At 34.8% G+C, this 20,277-nt stretch overlaps 1 protein-coding gene across 12 annotated transcripts in view; it reads left to right on the top strand.

Annotated features, from left to right (window-relative positions):
• Positions 1–20,277, top strand: part of FBXW7 (F-box and WD repeat domain containing 7) — a 190,241-nt gene that overhangs the window by 93,112 nt on the left and 76,852 nt on the right. For 5 of the 12 annotated variants that reach the window (XM_012783702.3, XM_076010577.1, XM_076010578.1 and 2 more), the window contains 3 exons: positions 258–367; positions 2,386–2,435; positions 3,079–3,648. In XM_012783702.3, the coding sequence (XP_012639156.1) occupies positions 3,148–3,648 (501 nt within the window). In that variant the 5' untranslated portion in view covers positions 258–367; positions 2,386–2,435; positions 3,079–3,147. The remainder of the gene's footprint in view (positions 1–257; positions 368–2,385; positions 2,436–3,078; positions 3,649–20,277) is intronic. The other 7 variants (XM_012783705.3, XM_020280159.2, XM_012783709.3 and 4 more) reach the window with 2 other exon arrangements.

The following is a 20,277-nucleotide window of genomic DNA, read 5'->3' on the forward strand; positions in this document are numbered from 1 at the left end:
ACTTACCACTACTGTGGAAGACACTGCCAGAAGAATGCTGTTCTGCCCACTTATAGAGGAAGTAGGAATGCCCCTTTTCCCCTTTTCTTTCTCCAGCGATTACTTTATGCAAACTCCAACTTTATTTTATATGGGCTATCTAAACTTTTATCTAAAACTTTATTTTATATGGGCTATCTTTTGATTTATTTGAAAACTTTATTGATGAATATCTATATTGGAGCTTTTAATATTTCTGATCATTTATCCTTTGTTAGGTTGGCAGAACCATAACAGTACATAATGCTGTGGCTTCTTCATTGATATCTCAGAATACTCTGTGAATCTTGTATTGCAAGCAATGCTCAGTCTAGAGGATTTAGATCAAGTAGGTATAATCCATCCTTATTATTTGCGGATTCTGTATTTGGAAATTCGCCTATTGAATAAAATTTATTTGTGACCCCCAAATCAGTATTTGTGTGTGACACTTTCACAATCATTTATGGACATGTGCATGTATAGAATGGTAAAATGTTTGAGCCACCTGATATACCTATTTCCAATTGAGCTCAATAAGGTAGTCTGTGCTATGCCTTGTTTCAGCTCTCGTACTGTAAACAAGTGTCATTTTCATAGTCTGTAGTGAGACATTTTCCCCAGTTTTGTGCTTTTTGTTGGTGATTGTGCTGTTTAAAATGACCCCCAAACATAGTGCTGAAGTGCTGTCTAATGTTTCTAAGTGCAAGAAGGCTGTGATGTGCCCTGTGGAAAAAATAATACGTGTTAGATAAGCCTCATTCAGGCATGAATTATAGTGTTGTTGACCGTAAGTTTAATGTTAATGAAGCAACAATATATATTTCCCCTAGGAGCAATGGTTCAGTATTTGCTAATTCAGAGATTGGAGTTACTTTATAGAACACAATTACTGTGAATAATGCGAATCAACTGTATTTAATTTTAAGGGTAGTGATTTATAGAGACTTTAGATATCAGAAATATTTTATAATTCCCTTTCTCTGAAACCATTGTTTCAGGTATGTTTAAATACATGCATGCAGAGTTGTGATGTTAAATCTAATTTTACTATGGATTTTGGTCAAAAAAGTTTGAATGCCATTGATTAACTTGAAAGAAACACTTCTAAACATTATCCTCCAGAAAATTAACATGTACCTGAAGCATATTGAGTGCTTAGTAATATTGGTTTTAAAGTAATAATCTTTGAGCACTGAAGTGATTATAGTTTTAGAAAAGAAGACAATAGCAATATTAGAGACTAATATTCTTTCTGGATTTTATCATGTAGTTACTGTACACTAAAGTACATGAAAGAAGACTCAGTTGGGTGTCAAATTCTTGCCCCTGCTTTGCTTGAAGCTAGCCTGAAGCTAGCAGTCTTGAGAAATTTACTTAATCTCTTTGAGCCTTGATTGCCTTGTCTGCAAAGTGAGGAACATTTTCAATTCAAAAATTCTAGAGATTTTTTTTTACTAGTATTATTCCTGACCTTGAATCATGCTAGTCTCATAACATCCACTTGCCTAGAAAATCGTGCAATTTAATGTCATATATATTGGCCATTAGATTCTAGTTTACAGAACTCAAGTTCAGTCTCATTAGTTATTAATAAAAACATAAGTGATGTATGTGATATTTTGATACTACTACTGGGAACAAGAAGAAATAAAAGACCATTCAATTTTATAATGAATTTTAGGATATAGGATTCTATTTGTTGATATTTGTGTTTTATGACAAAATGTTCTAAATCATACCAAAAAGTGTTGTCTAAAAAATATTAGAATTGACCATACTTCATTTATTGATTTTTTTTTTTTTCTCCCTGGTTGGCAGTTTCAAGTTTTATATCATGGGTGCTTAATTTTTTCAATGTGTATAATGTCTTGGCATTATTTTATGAACCTGAAAATGTCCATATAGATACCAGCAAAGGATAAAATTTAAGAATGAATATTATGAAAAGATGATATATCAGATGAAATTTTAGAGCCTACGTTAAAAAATACAAAAGTAAACATGCTTGATATATAAAATTTGAGAAATATGATTAATAAATTAAAAGCATCTATAATACCACTGCCTAAAATGTGGTTTATTTTGAAGTACTGTCTTCTTTCTAGTCTTTATGCAGTTTAAAAATCATACTGTGATCATTATAATTTCCTGCATTTTTCCCTTAGCATAATATAATATAAAATTGACATTTTCACAATTTTGTTTTTATGTTCACCATGTTTAGGGATTGCACTATGTATATTTCATCTCATAGATTCCTTTTTCTTGAACATTTAGGTTTTGATTTTTATTCACAGTTTATTTTTGCTTTTGTGGATAAAACTACAGTGAGCATCCTCTGTGTAATTTTTTTTTCTATTTTAGGATTACTTCCTTAGGATAGATTGCCAGAAGTGGAGTTACTGGGTCAGAGGGTATGAACTTATGAACTTTTTTTAAATAAAATTTTTAATATTTTTAATTTATTTGCTTTTCAGTCAGCTGATATTCATTGTGAAGAATAAAAATCATAATGATTATACTTGTCACCTGTTAAAAAACTGTGTTCGAAGGCGAGATTCTGTGATCAGAGCAGTTTGGGAAATTCCCAGAGTAAAAAGCCTTTTAACTTGATTTGCCTCAGCATTTCCTGAACTTAACTGAGCACTGAATAGTTTTTTGTGATACACTTCTTAACATTTCGTGAATTTTTTATACAAGATATAGTTTATGAAGTATTGATCTAAAATTTAAAATTGTTTTATTGGTTAAATTATGTTTTATTGGTCAAAGGAACTAAATTAAACTATAAAGCATTATGCTAAGAATTATTTATAGAGGGAGACTCAAAGCTGTTTACTATGTGATTTTTGTGTATCTCTTTATAAAGTCTCATAACTTTTACAATTTAAATATTCTATATTGATTACTAAAGAACATCTTAATGTTTTGGTGTCATCAAATGCTTTTTATAATCTTTAATGATATCTACTAGAACATAGACATATAATATGAAAAAAGAAGATAATGTAGATTGTACAATTCTTATTTTTTTTTCCCCACGTTTTTTTCCTGTAGAATGTGAAAACCTTTGCATCTTCTGATAGTCTAGCCAAGGTCCAAGAAGTAGCAAGCTGGCTTTTGGAAATGAATCAGGAACTGCTCTCTGTGGGCAGCAAAAGACGACGAACTGGAGGCTCTCTGAGAGGTAACCCTTCCTCAAGCCAGATAGATGAGGAACAGATGAATCGTGTGGTAGAGGAGGAACAGCAGCAGCAACTAAGACAACAAGAGGAGGAGCACACTGCAAGGAATGGTGAACTTGTTGGCGCAGAACCTAGACCTGGAGACCAAAATGATTCCCAGCAAGGACAATTGGAAGAAAACAATAATCGATTTATTTCAGTAGATGAGGACTCCTCAGGAAACCAAGAAGACCAAGAGGAAGATGAAGAACATGCTGGTGAACAAGATGAGGAGGATGAGGAGGAGGAGGAAATGGACCAGGAGAGTGATGATTTTGATCAGTCTGATGACAGTAGCAGAGAAGATGAACATACACATAGTAACAGTGTCACAAACTCCAGTAGTATTGTGGACCTGCCTATTCACCAACTCTCCTCCCCATTTTATACAAAGACAACAAAAGTGAGTATATGCAATTTATTGTTAACCTGAGAAACTTTATATATCTATTTTAATTGTAATGAAATCTTCAAAAATCTTTGTATTACTGCAAATTAACTTTCAGATATATATTAATAAAATGAACTAATTTTGTTTTACAGAAGGTATTAGAAAGTATTACAAATACAGATAATGGGACAGTCTTAATTACATATGGAGGGAAAGTGATCCCATTACTATGGAAAATCATTAACATCAAATTTTCTTCTAAGCCTTGCTCCCAGGGCAGGGGTTAGTAGGTTGCATGGAGAGTAGAGAGTTGGGGTGAAACATGCTTTGTGTAAATCAGGTAATGAAGAAACTTTTTATTTTATTTTTAGAGACATGGTCTTATTCTGTCACCTAGGCTGGAGTATAGTGATGCAGTCATAGCTCACTGTAACCTCCAGCTCCCAGGTTCAGGTGATCCTCCCACCTCAGCCTCCCAGGTAGCTGGGACTGTAGGCACACGTCACCATGCCTGGCTAATACTTTTATTTTTTAATTTTTGTAGAGACAGGTTCTTGCTATGTTGCCCAGGCTGGTCTCAAAGTCCTGGGCTCAAGCAGTCCTCCCATCTCAGCCTCCCTAAGTGCTGGGAGTACAAGCACGAGCCACTGCAGCCAGCCAAGAAAATTTTTATTTAAAAAAACAGCTGATGGCATCGGCTGTTTATTACAAATATGACTCTAAAACATAAGTTACCTCAAATTAGTTCTGGTTTTTTGTCATTGAAAAATTAGAAATCAGGAATATCCATGTGGAACAGACTTAAACTACACTATACTTTGGAAAGAAACATTTTAACTTGAATAATAGCTTAGCTGTTTACCCACATGTCTGTAGTAGTTCATCCTCTTACTGTTATTTGCTTATTTTAAAAATTTTACAATGAATCATTAATTTTAGCCCATGAACAATATACAAACAGATTTAACATCATCTTCTTTAATTTAACTCGACCTCAGAATGAAGTATCATTCACTTGGATTAATATTTGAATTGCAAAATCATTTTTGCTTCAGCTTGTGAAACTTAAATTCTTTTTAAAACATGTGTATCACTAATTTTTCTAGCCTATTCATAAATCAGGTTTTATTTAGCTGGTGTCATCTAAGAAGGAAATGGCATCAAGTAGTAAATTTCATCCATTTTACCACACCTTGTCTCAAGATGTTGAAGCAGTAGCAGTAGCTTTGGATCTCAGCCAGATGACTCTACTGCTAACAACTACAGCACTGCTTTGTTAGTAAGGCTCAGACCTTTTATAGTGTTGTTCCCCCAGCTTCCAGTCCCCAGTCTTGATCTTGCTCACTCAAGGTTACTGTATCTCTCCTCTTTTTTCTGAAGGTTCAGTTAGAGGAACAGGGGTTTAACACTTAAGGTTCAATTGTACTGACTTATTTAAGAAAGAAGTTTAATCAAAACTAAGCTTTGCAAAGTAGTGCAAAGTTATTGCTGATTTCTGCTACACTTTAAAATAAAAAAGCCAGCTAGACAAAACGTATCTTTTTCTAAAACGAAAAGCCATCATAATATTCTGTAGGAAAACTTTTTTGACAGGTGCTTTTACCTTCAAGGCGAAATCATAAACGGAACTTTTAGGTATATCTTATGCAGCTATATGGTTACGTCTTTAAAAACAAAGTATACTGAATTTAGTTTTTTCTAGTGATTCTGAATCATGAATAACGGTTATTATACTATATGTACAAGACATCAGGAGTAGACTGGGTTCTAACAACAGTAGGGATAGATGTGTATATATGTTTATGTATGTGTGTATAGGGACAGATATGTATATGGGTTTATATGTACATATATAATTTTTAATATATTTTGTTTGTCACGAGATCATTTGCCTTTATAAATATGGCATGGAGAATATAAAGGTGTTTCGATTGCCAAGGCAGTGATGCCCTTCTACAAAGTAGGATTTCAGCCTGAAATTGGCTTTAGTGTCTTCCTTTTTGTCCATTACTGAAACACTTCTTCAGGATCATTTCCAGAGTACTTTATTTTTCAACAACATTAAAAAAATTCACCTAGTACTGCATTGCTTAAAAAGAATGTGTCAATCACCCATCTATCTAAATCTTGTGGTAAAGAGGGAGAAGCTCTCACTGTTCAAGTACTTTGTTTTGGCATAGATTTAAATTCTCCATCATTATAAACATAAGCACTTCTATACACATTACCCTAGGCCATAGTGTCAATCAAGTTTTCTTTGACTTTGAAAAGAGTAGAGGCATAAAAATGATTTTTACAAAAATTCAATCCCCCCACTCCCTTTTTTTTTTGGAGACAGTTTCACTCTATCGTCCTGTCTAGAGAGCAGTAGCATCATGATAGCTTACTGCAACCTCAAACTCCTGGGCATATGCCATCCTCCTTGCCTCAGTCTCCCAAGTAACTGGGACTACAGGTATGTGTCACCACACCTAGCTAATTTTTTCTGTTTTTAGTAGAGATGGGGTCTTGCTCTTGCTCAGTTTGGTCTCAAACTCCTGAGCCCAAGCAGTCCTCCTGCCTCAGCCTCCCAGAGTGCTAGGATTACAGGCATGAACCCTATGCCTAAAATCCCATTTAAAAATGTTAATGTAGGATTAGCCTTGTACCAATTTTACTCAGGATACCTTTCAAATTTTGTTTTTTGGCAGTCTCCTAAACGAACCCTGTGGACAGTTAGATTTATTTACTGATCATTCCTGGATATGCTGCATAAGGAAATATGATATGAATGAGAAAAAAAAAAATTCTTCCTTGCATTGGTTTATTTAAAAGCATTTTGAAAACTGTCAAAACCTTGAGGAAAATTTTTTTCCCCTAGTCACTAAAGGTTTATTCTTATGGGAGCCTGTGACAAACAATATATGTTAGAAATTCCATACTGTCCTAATGTTAAGAGTCAAAGGTAGTGGTAGTCAAGAATTGCTATTAATTAAGCACATACTGTTTGCCTGTGACAGATAAGTAAACAGAAGTTAAAGAGAGGCCAAATGATTAACCCCAAATCACACTATAAGTGATGAGAGATTTTAATCCTGATCTGCCTAATTTAAAAAAAAACCCCTTTCTTTCCGTGTGCTATGCTGCCCCTTATGGTAGAATTTGGCAAACATCACTCAACAAGATTTTCAACAGAAAGAGTCAAAAAGGTTCTTCTAGACTGTGAGTTGATGACTTTGTAATACCATGTCCTGTTTAAAATCATCAGAGCCGCCCTATAGAAAGTACAGAGAGCTCAGTTAACTACTTTTCTTTGCGATGTTTAACAAAACCTTATTGAAAATAATCAGGGCTTGAGGCTAAAGTTGTAACAGGAAAAAATGACGATGTAAAAATGGAATTTGAGACTGGGTAACCAGAGGTCACTCTCTCTAGTGTCCATCAAATGTGCTTCATAACCAGGGGTTCTGTGCTGGATATTTCTCTAAATTTGACTAGTCTACTTGTACATTTTAGAGTCAACTTGCTTCTCCAGATATGGCTGTCTGTGTCTTCAGTTTCAATTCTCTTTGTCAAATCCTTATCATAATTTTTTTAAAAAAATCTATTTTCTAAAGAGATACTCAACTCATATTGAAGAATCTTTGATGTATTTTATGCAGTGTCATCAACTCATTTTCTCCTAACATGAAAAGCAAATGAGTTTACTGTTAACCCAGGTCTTGTATCCTTCTGATCTTTTCATGAAGAGAAGCATGTTTGAACACTAATTTCTGATGATTCCATATCTTAGTGCCTTCCATCTGTTCTCCTCTCATATAACTTCCTCCCTTACTTCACATTAGTCTGTCCTGTGCTGCCCATGCCCCCGTCTTGATTGTTAGATTTCTCCTGGCAGTTAAACAGTTTTTATCCATTTGCCTCAAATAAGAAATGTTTATTAAAATATAGGCTGGGCGTGGTGGCTCACGCCTGTAATCTTAGCACTCTGGGAGGCCAAGGCGGGCGGATTGCTTGAGGTCAGGAATTCAAAACCAGCCTGAGCAAGAGCAAGACCCCATCTCTATTATAAATAGAAATAAATTAATTGGCCAACTAATATATATATAGAAAAAATTAGCCGGGCATAGTGGCGCATGCCTGTAGTCCCAGCTACTCAGGAGGCTGAGGCAGAAGGATTGCTTAAGCCCAGGAGATTGAGGTTGCTGTGAGCTAGGTTGACGGCACAGCACTCACTCCAGCCTAGGCAACAAAGCGAGACTCTGTCTCAAAAAAAAAAAAAAAATATATATATATATATATATATATACACATATATATATTCAAAGACATAGTGTGTCTAGTGTGTTAGAGTCTAGAGGCCTAATACCCTTTTTTGTCTCTAGGTTCTAAACAATTAGGGGATTCAGGCACAAGGATCGTTAGCCAATAAGGGAATCAAAATAACAGTTTTGTTTTGGCTGCTGGGAAACTTTGTAGGACAATGTGACTAACATCAGAAATCAAATAGGGCTGTAAGTTTCACTGTGTTGTAGAGATCTAGAGAATGATGGCTTCCTCAGAAAGTTCCTCATCTAGTCTACTTGCAAGACCAAGAACGTAAGTTCAAATTTTGTTAGATATAGACCTGTCCAGAGAGCAAAAAGTGCTATTTAAGGCTTTCATTTCAAATAACACCTGTAATAACCATGGCCCATTTCTCATGCCTTTATGAAGGAAGAGAAACTATTAAAGAAATATTGATTCAGGCTAGTTTAACCCAATTTTAAACATTTGGGGAGGATGGTGGAAATGGGGGAAGGGGGTACAACGTACAAGAAGGATTTTCCCCTAATGTAGTAGAGTGATAAGAGCTTTTCAGATTTGAGCTTGAATTCTGATTCTTGTTATATTACCATAAGTATGTAATCTCATTGAACCTGTTTCCTTATCTGTAAAATAAGACTATAATGCTTACTTTTCAGGATTTTTGTAAGGATTAAGTGAAATAATATATGTAAAAGCAGTAGCATAGTGCCTGGGACACTCAGGTAGTTTATAGATACAGGCTTTGTGACCTCGTTTTGTCTGTCTCCTATCCCTCACCCCTAAACCTACAAAATATACTTAATTCCCCACAACAGATACCAATCTGTCTATATATTTTTTGTGACCTCTAGCATTCAGTCATTATATCACCCTCTAGTGGAAAAAGATATAAATAGAGAAATAGATAAATACTTTAAAAAGGGTACATAGGAAGATTGTGTATATATAATAAGCTGGGCCCATCTTCAATAAAAATAAAAATATGTCATAAATTTCCAAGCATATGCACAGATCTTCCTAGTTGATAGGTTTGTACCATTTCCTTTCATTAGAATTTAAGCCAGTCTCTCTAAACTTCTAATTTTTAACTAAAGCTTCTGTACACTTAAATGTTTTATGAATCTTCCATATGAATACTAAAATGAATTTTAGCTGATGGTTAATTTCTAATTAGTTCCCGTTACTATAGTTTTTGTTTGTTTTTGAGACAGCGTCTCACTTTGTTGCTGGGCTAGAGTATAGTGGCGCCATCATCATAGTTCACTGCAGCCTCAAACTCCTGGGCTCAAGCAATCCTCCTACCTCAACCTCCTGAGGAGCTGGTACTACAGGCGTGTACCACCATGCCTGGCTAAGTTTTTCTATTTTGGGTAGAGACAGGGTCTTGCTCTTGCTCAGGCTGGTCTTGAACTCCTGAGCTCAGGAGATCCTCCCACCTTGGCCTCCCAAAGTGCTGAGATTATAGGTATGAGCCACCCCACTTGGGCCTGTCAGTATAGTTTAAAAAATATTTTTAACATTATTGTAAACCATAATAACTCTAAATGTTGGCCATGTTAAATCTGTATCTGATTCACTGGAAGTAATAAAAGATTATCATTATCATTATTATCATTTTTTAAGAGATGGGGTCTTGCTATGTTGCCCAGGCTGGCCTTGAACCCCCTGAACTCAAGCAGTCCATCACTGTGCCAAGCTCAAAGATTATTTTAATTATGTATTTTCATTGTAGACTGTAGAATAGTCTTCCTACAAAATAGGGGATTTTAAAACTTTTTTATAGTGTTCCATTGGTGGAAAAATGGTTTGACTTTTTCTTATCATCTAAGCTAAAGAGCTTAACAGACTTGAATACTTAGTCTCCCTTTTTCTTAACCCCAGGTACTTATAAGATAAAAATTGGAAGGTCAATGTTTAAAAATGTTAAGAGCATCTTTGCTTAGATTTCTGCTTGTATGGGGCTATAATGCCAGTTCTTGACAATGAGTTGGCAGTACAAATGATTGGATGAATTTTTCAAAATGAATTGTTAGCTCTGTATTGATCACTAACCTCAATACAAATATCTGGTGCCCATTTCCCACTGATGAAACCAAATCTGTGTATGGACATTTTCTTTCTACGTGACTTCATCTCCATGCCTCTCTGCACTTGCTTTGAATGATGCCCTTTCCTGCCAGCCAGCCAGATCCTTTAAATCCCAGCCCAGATCCCTTCTCTATCTTTATATCTCCTAGATTTAGACAGTTCAGTTCCTCTGAATCCATTGTTGGTTCTCCTCATGATGTAGTTTGTTTCATAGTACCTTGTGACTTTTTTTGGCAAGCTTTTTAAATTCTTTTAGTTTCTTGAGGAGTAGAAAGTTGATAAATTTGTCACTAGTCTTGATTCAGGTTGAGAGTTAAAGTTCACAAATTGTAATGTGAACAATTGTCATTTTATCTCTTAAGGTATACCCACGGTAGACCCAAAATTGTAAATAGGCATTTTTTTTAAGTTCAGTTTGAGACTCAGGTATTCAGTGTACGTACTGGTAGTTACATTGAGGAATACTATAATACAGTTAGCAGTAGTAGAATAAGACTGCCCTGAGGAGAAATTAAAATCCCACTTTAGGAACCATTTTGCTAACATGCAGAAATCAGTTGAAGGCAACTGATACAGCCATTAAAAATCACATTTTAAATAATATTTAATAACACAATGCTTACAAATATTTTATTAAACATGTAGAATTCAAAATTATGGATTTTGAGTTATGAAGCAAACATCCACTAATGTGTGTTTGTGTGTGTGTGTGTGTGTGTGTGTATATATATATATATATATGCATGGAAAAAGATCAGAAGAAGTTATACCAAATATTAGGAATTATCTCTGAATATGATTGAATAAAGGGTTATTTCTTTTTCTTCCATATGTACACTTCAGAATTTCTCAACCTTCTTACAATAAGCAGATATGACTACTATTTATTAGAAAGATAGCTCATCTCCTAGAAGCCAATTGTTATTCTACATAGCCTTTTTTGATGACTTCCATAACATATACTGCTTCTAATGGAGGATTGGATAAATAGATGTCCCTCACAAGAAATGGTATTATCTCTGCATGAAAATGCAGCTGAGTATAGTAGAAAGAGCACTGAACTCTTCAAGTCCTAGCATAACTGATTCTTCACATCTATGTGGCTCAGGAATCACCCTGGCAATTCTCTAAGGTCAACTTAACACATTATTAGAATTAGAAGAATAATAGCATAGTAGTATCTTTTCATGTTTTTAATACATTTATTAAATATGTGGTTTCTTTAAAGAGTTCATTAGTGTAGCCTTGATAGCACTTTTGGCTCTCCATAAAACATAAATATTTTTCATTTAAAAATCTTTCTGTGAGCAGTTTCAGAGTCTGTCTTTTAAAACATAATTCTAAAGTGCCCAGGGCTTTACCAGGAAATCACCAGTACTTTCCCTTTCCTCCTTTCCCCTATTCCCAACTTCCCATTTCATCAAACTAATTAATATATTTAAACTGTTTAGTTTTTTTATGCCAATTTTAAGTCTCCTAAGATAGAATACAAATTGGTGGAGACCTTTGAGATCACTAAGTCCAAACCTATGCCCAGTGGTGTTATCAACAGACTTGGAATTGCAAACAATGTCATCACAAGAGAAAACTAGAATGGAAAGCACCTTTATGTTTTTAGACATTTCTTTATGTTAGAGTTCTTTATTTGATGTTGATATCTATTACTCTGCTTTGGTCCTTTTTCTTCCATCTAGAGCAGTGACAGCCCTTTTTATAGTAGAAGACTGTTGTCATATTCATCTGTAATCTTCTCTTCTCCATGCCTTCAACATGTTTCCAGGATTACCGTCCTGGTTGTTTTCTCTGGATACGTTGCTCTTAAAGTGTCATATCCTGTAGTCAACATGGTGCTGCTGAGGGGCAATAGAGCCTGAGTATCACCTTTCTTTATTCTGGACCTTATCAGCACAATGGAAGACGACACTGATATGGTTGCTATCAATAGTAGTGATAATAAACCATTTATTGAACACCCTTTAATATGTGTTAGGACATTGTGCTAAATACATTTATATTCTCATTTAATATTAGCAGTCCTATGATGTTATTTCTAATTTTTAATCCCATATCAGAGATGAGATGTAAGGAAAGGTTTTAAGTAATTTATCAGTGATCAGTCAGCTGGTAAGTAGTGGATCTAGGATTGGAACTCAAAACCTTACTTTGAGTCTGAGTTGTACCTTTGTTAAAATTTGAAAATTCATTGAAACAATATTATTAATTTTGGGATGGGTGGGCTGTAGAATAACCCATAAAGCTACTACCTGGGGTTGCGGAACCTTTTTATATTGGAAGGCCACATTGATTTAGCTTTAATCAAATAAGGCCACATTCAAGAAACTTCTGTTAGATATACTTCAAAATATATATTATTTTGTAAAAATCTAACTACCATCAACAAATGAGAACTGTTTGTTAATTTTAAAGTTAACCTTTTAATGACTTTGTTGTGTCTGTTTTTTTGTTGGAAAACATTTGAATATTTGGTTGCAGCATGGAGGTCTGCAGTTTCAGTTGATCCTCCAGATGGGTATCAGTCATTTGTGACCTTAAGGGTGTCTTGATTTGGGATAGGCAGGGGAATGTAGATTCGAAGCAATAAGTGATTGAAAAGCAAGAAAGCATTTTTCAGGCATGTTGCTGAAGGTGTGGGTATTCTGCATTTTTCTGTATTTCAACTGGATCTTTCTTAGCATCAAATAATGACTTTAAAATGTCATCTACTGAGAGCTCAATCAATTCCATCTGTAGTTCTTTAGGTGCCTTGGTGATATCAACTAGGTGAAGCTGAAATGCTAATTTGAGTGTGATGTCATGATTCTCAAAGTCAGTGAAACTTTCATCGTATTCTTCTATTAATAGGTCCATAAAAGCTGCATATTCTTCAGAGGATTTGCATATGTCATCCTGCTCATCAGTGGCCTTTGCTAACTGGGGAAATGTTCAACCAAAATTTCCTTTTGAAGAAGTGTTTTGAAAAAAGATAGCTTTTTTTCGAAACGCTTGGATTTTTTTGCCACATATCCTATATAGACCTAGTTTTACCTTGCAAAGAAATAGTTATTTTGATTTGACATGATATTACACAGAAATGCTGCATTCCTATAGAAATGTTCTTTTAGTAATTCGCATTGTTGATTCTTTTCTTTTCTTTTTTTTTTTTTGAGACAGAGTCTCGCTTTGTTGTCCAGGCTAGAGTGAGTGCCATGGCGTCAGCCTAGCTCACAACAACCTCAAACTCCTGGGCTCCAGCGATCCTTCTGCCTCAGCCTCCCTAGTAGCTGGGACTACAGGCATGTGCTACCATGCCCGGCTAATTTTTTATATATATATCAGTTGGCCAATTAATTTCTTTCTATTTATAGTAGAGACGGGGTCTCGCTCTTGCTCAGGCTGGTTTTGAACTCCTGACCTTGAGCAGTCCGCCCGCCTTGGCCTCCCAGAGAGCTAGGATTACAGGCGTGAGCCACTGGGCCCGGCCTTGTTGATTCTTTTCTTCATAAAATTTAATTCTTGCAGAGATAAAATTTTGGCTAACACCTGTCCCTGTGATAGCCAACACACCTTAGAATGATATGGCAAATCCACACTGAATTCTTCATGCTTCAACTTTAGCATGTTACAAAACTGACAGTGCCATGTTGCTTTGCACAGGAATATAGTTGACAGTACTTAAAACTTGTTGCAAAGTGTCACTTAAAATAGTAGCTTTAGCACGGGGATTTTGCTGATGCCAGATACAATGAAAAGAAATGAGAGCATCCGTAGATTTCAGTTTCTTGAGCAAAAAAAAAAAAAAAAAAAAAAAGGAGAGCATCTAGATCTGTTAATAATTTTTTTATCTGTGCAATAAACCCTTCATGTTTTCCTGTCATGGAAGGTGTACCGTATATACATACACTCACTAAATTCACCAAATGCAGTCCAACTTTCATTTATCTTGAAAGTTATTGAGGCTATCTATTCCCCATGTTCTGTTCGCAGGAGCACCCAAAGCAAGTAACTTTTCATAGCAAAGAAAATCTTCTGTTATGACTGGAATGAAATATAAAACCTACACCAAGTCAGTAGTATCAGTTGATTCATCCAAAGCAATTGAATACTATTTATTTTCCTTTGAAGTATTACATGAAGTTCTGTTAAGTTGAAGGCTAATTCATGCTGCCGATCAGTTATGGTTCTTCTTGAAAAAGGCAGTTGTTTGTGCTTTGAAACATTATCAGAATCTAAGCATCTTATAACTTTAACAGTACATTCTTGCACAATTTCTGTGTCACTGCATGGCTTCCCTTTTTTCCCCCGAGTATATAAGCTACTTTTTAGGTTGCTTCAGTGGCATTATTTCCAGGTGTTATTGATACTTGAAAGAATTGTCTTTGCTTTTGCTTTTCATCTTTTAATTTCTGCAATACAATCTTTTGTGCCTCTCTCTCTAATTTAAAATATTTTAGCCCTTATGAGTGGTATAATGCTGAATGAGCATTGAATTTCTTTAATGTTGATGTTGCAGAATCACAAAGCAAGCAAACCATCTTATCTTTAGCAGAAACAAGATAATATTACAATTCCCAATCCTCATTAAAAAACCTATTTTCTTCCTTCAGCATTCTCTTGGTCTTCTTTGACATGATGGGCTGTTAAGCAGACAGAATTAAAAAATATTGTTGAGCTGTGCAACTATTCACAAATTCCACTTCAAACAGAAACACAGTGCACCTTTGTCAGAAGCTGATAATAGACTGGTGTGCTTGATCCCTATAAACTCTTGCCAACCAGCCTCGTGTGGCAGTGGTGTCAGTCAGGTGGGGGAAGTTAGAACTAAATTATAAGCATAGCAGCCATCAAATTTAGCCCTTGCAGAGGTCCTCAAACTGTGGCCCGTGGGCCACATGCGGTCCACCGAGGACATTTATCTGGCCTGCCGGGTGTTTTTGCCACCGCTGCCTGTCCTGCTTAGCAGTGGACTAATCCCGGGCCCACAGTGCGCATGTGTGGAATGTGCGCTGCACTCTCCAACGGCCCTCCAACGGTCTGAGGGACAGTGAACTGGCCCCCCTGTTTAAAAAGTTTGAGGACCCCTGCTATGGTTTACTAATGTTCTAATTGTGCTGGTCAGCCTGGGAGAATTATTTCCTTGAAACTCATTTTATTCTTTGGTATTTTAAATATGTTCATTTTAAAAATAAAATAAAAATATAAAAGATGAACAAAAATGTGTTAATAAGTATAAAAGGATTTGTTCTGTAAAATTTGTATTCAGGCAAAATAGCTGCACTTTAAGGACCTAGAAGGCCACAGGTTGCCTACCCGTGTATTTACCCTAACATCTGTTTTCTTGCCCCACCTAAATCTCTGCTACTATGGTATATTTATTATGACTTACATCACATTGTATTAAAATTGTGTTTCTGCCTCCCTCTTATTCAAGCCCTTTGATTTCTTATTTTCTTGCCTAATAATATTTGTCATGTATAAGGTACTCAGTAACCTAATTATTAGTCAGTAAAGACTTAGTGAATAATTTTTTACATATTACCTACCAGTCCTTGACTACGTGGATACGTATTTTATGTAGCTAGGGTCAGCGTATATACTATTTTCATTCTTGGTTCTTTCAGTTACTGTGATAATAACAGCCTTATTATTATTATTTTGGGTAGCATGTTTAAATAGTTGACCTATTTAGTCTCAAAAAGAATTTCTCCCCTCTACTTCTATGAGATCATGGCTCATTAACATGAATTCTTTCCATTTTACTTTTTTTCACTTAGTATCTTATTTGTATCTTTTTTTCCTACTATTCGAATCTGGTAGAAAGAAATACCTTTCTCCTTTACAAGGGAAGCCTTTCATTGATTCTCACAGCCTGTAAAAGTGTTTTTTTGAGACCTTCCTGCATTAGCCATCCTTAATTTTTTTAAAAGAAAAATTAATAAACACTTTATTTTTTAGGGCAGTTTTAGGTTCACAGCAAAATTGAATGAAAAGTACAGAGCATTCCCATATGCCTCCTGTCCCCACACCTTTATAGCCTTACCCACTGTCAACATCCCTTACCAGAGTGGTACATTTGTTAACAATCAATGAACCTTCATTGTCATAACATCACCCTGAATCCATAGTTTTCATTAGGTTTCACTCTTGGTGTTGTACATGCTATGGGTTTGGATAAATGTGTAATGACATGTATATGTCGATGTAGTATTGTACAGAATAGTTTCATTTCCCTAAAATTCCTCCATGTTTTGTCTATTCAGCTGTTTTCTCCTTTCAGCCGCTCACAACCACTGGTATTTTTACCCACTCTGTAGTTTTGCCTTTTCCAGAATGTCATATAGTTTGAATCATACAGTATGTAGCCTTTTCAGATTGGCATCTTTCACTTAATAATATAATATGCATTTAAGTTTCCTCCATATCTTTTCATGGCTTGAAAACTCACTTTGATCTTGCGCTGAATAATAGTCAGTTTTTAATTGTGTGGGTGTACCACGGTTTATTTATCTACTCACCTACTGAAGGACATCTTGGTCATTTCCACATAATTGAGAATTGTGAGTAAAGCTGCTGTGAACATCTGTGTGCAGGTTTTTGTGTGGACTAAGTTTTCAGTTCCTTTGGGAGAAGTCTGATGGCTGGATCATATGTTAGCATCATATTTATTTTTGTAAGAAACTGCCAAATATCTTCCAAGTGGCTGTATCATTTTGCATTTTGACCAGCAATGAATGAGAGTTTGATGTTGTCAGGTTTCTGAATTTTGACTATTCTGATAGGTATGTGCAGTATCTAGTTATAATTTGTAATTCCCTAATGACATACGATGTTGAACATCTTTTCATATGCTTACTAGCTATCTGTAGATCTTCTTTGGTGAGGTATCTGTTCAGATCTTTTGCCCATTTTTAAATCATTCATTTTCTTGTTGAGTTTTAAGGGTTCTTTGTATATTTTGGATAGTAGGCATTTATCTAATGTTTGTTTTGCAAATATTTTCTTCCAGTTTGTGGCTTATTTTCTCATTCTTTTGACTGTCTTTCAGGAAACAGAAATTTTTAATTTTAATGAAGTCTAGCTTATCAATTATTTCTTTTATGGATCATGCTTTTAGTGTTGTATTATAGCTAAAAAGTCATTTTCATATCCAAGATCATTTAGGTTTTCTCTTATATTATCTTCTAAGGGTTTTATAATTTTGCACTTTATATTTAGGTCTGTGATCCATTTTGAGTTGATTTTTGAGAGGGATGTAAAGTTTGTATTTAGATTCATATTTTTGCACGGGGATGTCCAGTTGTTCCAGCACCATTTGTGGAAAACTATCATTTTTCCATTGTATTGCCTTTGCTCCCTTGTCAGAGATCCCTTTACTATATTCTGGTCTCTCTGTTCTGTTCCACTGATTTATTTTTTTATTCTTTTATCAATGCCACACTGTTTTGATTAGTGTAGCTTTCTAGTAAGTCTTGAAGTTGGGTAGTGTCAGTCTTCCATCTTTGTTCTTCTCCTTCAATATTGTGTTGGCTGTTCTGGGTCTTTTGCCGCTCCAAATAAGCTTTATTATTCATTTGTCAATATCCACAAAATAACTTGCTGGAATTTTGGTTGGTGTGAACCTGTAGATCAGATTGGGAAGAACTGACATCTTGACAATATTGCTTCTTCCTATAGAAGAATATGTAACATGTCTTCATTTATTTAGTTCTCTCATATTATTCCTTAGAGTTTTACAGTTTTCTTCATATAGATCTTATACATATTTTGTTAGATTCATAACTAAATATTTCATTTGGGGGATGATAATATAAATGGTACTGCATTTCTCATTTCAAATGACACTTATTCATTGCTGGTATGTAGGAAATCGCTTGACATGTATTTAGCCTTGTACCCTGTACCCTTGTTATAATTGCTTGTTAGTTTTTGTTGATTTTTTAGGATTCTCTACAGAGGATCATGTCATGTGCCAACAAAGTGTTATTTTCTCCTTGTCAATCAGTGTTCTTTTACTTCCTTTTTTTGTCTTATTCTACTAGCTGGGACTTCATACTAGCTGCGACTGCTAGTACAATGTTGAAAAGCAGTGGTGAGAGAAGACATTTTTTCCTTGTTCCTGATCTTAGTGGGACAGCTTCAGGTTTCTATCAAGTATGATGTTAGTGGGAGGTGTTTTATAGTCTTTATCAAGTTGAAGAAGTTCCCCTCCATTCCTAGTTTATTGAAAGCCTTTCTATTTTGTTTTATTCTAAACATAATTACTATATGTATGACATATATAAACATATACAAAATTTTAAAATGCTCTTGTATCCTTTGCCTTATTTCTATTCTACCCTCTGCCTCAACAACAGGGGTTTATTGGACATTACTGCGTGTAGAGGAATTCAGGCTACCTTAATAACTTTTGTTTAAGCCTTTTCCATCTTTTAAATTTCTTCTGCCAAGTGCAGTGCCTTGTGCCTGTAATCCCAATGACTCAGGAGGCTGAGGTGAGAGGATTGCTTAAGCTCAGGATTTGGAGACTGCAGTGAGCTGTGATCATGCCACTGTACTCCAGCCTGGTTGACAGAGCGAGACCTCATCTCTAAATAAGTGTCTATCTGTCTGTTTTCCTTACCCTATAGGGTAAGGGAATTTCTGTCTTGTAAATTTCTGTCTTTTTAAAATCTATTTCAAGTCTCACCTGCTTTAAGAGTATTTCACAGAACTCTGAACAAAATTCTGTACCTCCATTAACTACCTCTGCTTTTAACGTATAGCAGTTAGTTATAGTCTGCCTTGTTTAATTTATTTATCTATATTTAGATTGTTGACAGGTACGATTATCTTCTCCTATTCTAAGATTCTGCTGTGTCATATAAAACCTAGCACTTTGCATACAGAAAATGCTTAAAAATTGAACTTTCAGAAACACAATCTCTATTATATATTTTTACAGACATGGTATAGTTTAATCATGTTTCACTGAATGTGAAATTTTACAGGTATTCAAACCTGAGTACAAGACTTTAAATTGGTCACTATTAGATTTTTTTATTGTTATTTGCCAGTGTGTGTCCATTTTCACCCAGTTTCCATTTTGGTTCCTTGTTTACCAAGTTCCTCCTTACTAAGATTACTTTGTATCCAGATTTGGTGGTCTAGCATTTTCCTCCCTGTTTTATAGTTCTCAATGTATCCACATCCAAATCATTAATTCAGCAGTATCTTGAATGAGAAAATAAAAACTAGGCTGAGACCTTAAGGATAGGTAGGAATTAGATGGTGTTGGGAGGCTGTAAAGAAATGAAAATACTAAAGGCATTTGTAAGGAAGGAATCATAAGGTTTTTTAATAGTAGCAGAATTTTTAGAAAAAAATACAGAGCTTCTCTAGCTGACAGTATATTTGAATATATTCTATATATCTATATTGATTTATATTGGGCAAATTGGTTTAACTTTTCTTTGTTTATAATATTGTTTTTTAATGGTTTAGTGATGGCTAAGTGGTAGTTTGGAGGGTTTGCAGAATTTCCATGCCATAGGCAATTTACCTTTCCTAGACATTTAAAGGATTGATGTTGATGCCAAGTATAGGATCTTCATAGTCCTCCTATCGTTTCTGAAGTTTTAACTGGAAAATGTTAATTGCTTAAGGTTACAGCAGGTGAATGACAAAGCTGGGGGTAAAATTTATATCTTTCTCATATATCAGTTCCCCTAAAAACTCTACTGTATAAACAATAAATTTAAATATATAAATGTATTTTACAAACCTATGACAAATTTAGGTCCTTTCGAAATTATTATTTCAACAACTTTAATTTACACAGTAAAGTCAGTTTTTAAACTGTTATGCTAGTGATTACAATCTTATGAATCTTATTAGGGAGATTCTTTTCTGCTTATGCGTCTACTTTTTAGACTTTTGTCCTAAAATCTCAATCCTATTTGACCTCTTTTCTGAGGGATATAATTTTGTGTATTTAATGTCTTTGGTTGCTATAATTAATCTCTGTTATTTATAAATTAATATGATAAAGATCAAGTTGGATGAATCATAGAAGTAGAATATATAGAAAAGAAAATATGGTTAGAGAATTTAGATTAGGTATAGACATGGCACTATTTTATTATTTCTTCTTTGAAATTTTCCTTAAATTCAATATTGTTTAGTTCTTAATTGAGAAATGCTATTTTTTCCGCATTTAGTATTGGCATTATTTTATGGGAAAAACTTTAAAAACATTTCAGAATTTTTTCATTGAATATTCTGAACATGTAT

This window comes from Microcebus murinus, chromosome 15, assembly GCF_040939455.1.
Source record: "Microcebus murinus isolate Inina chromosome 15, M.murinus_Inina_mat1.0, whole genome shotgun sequence".
Lineage (NCBI taxonomy): Eukaryota > Metazoa > Chordata > Mammalia > Primates > Cheirogaleidae > Microcebus > Microcebus murinus.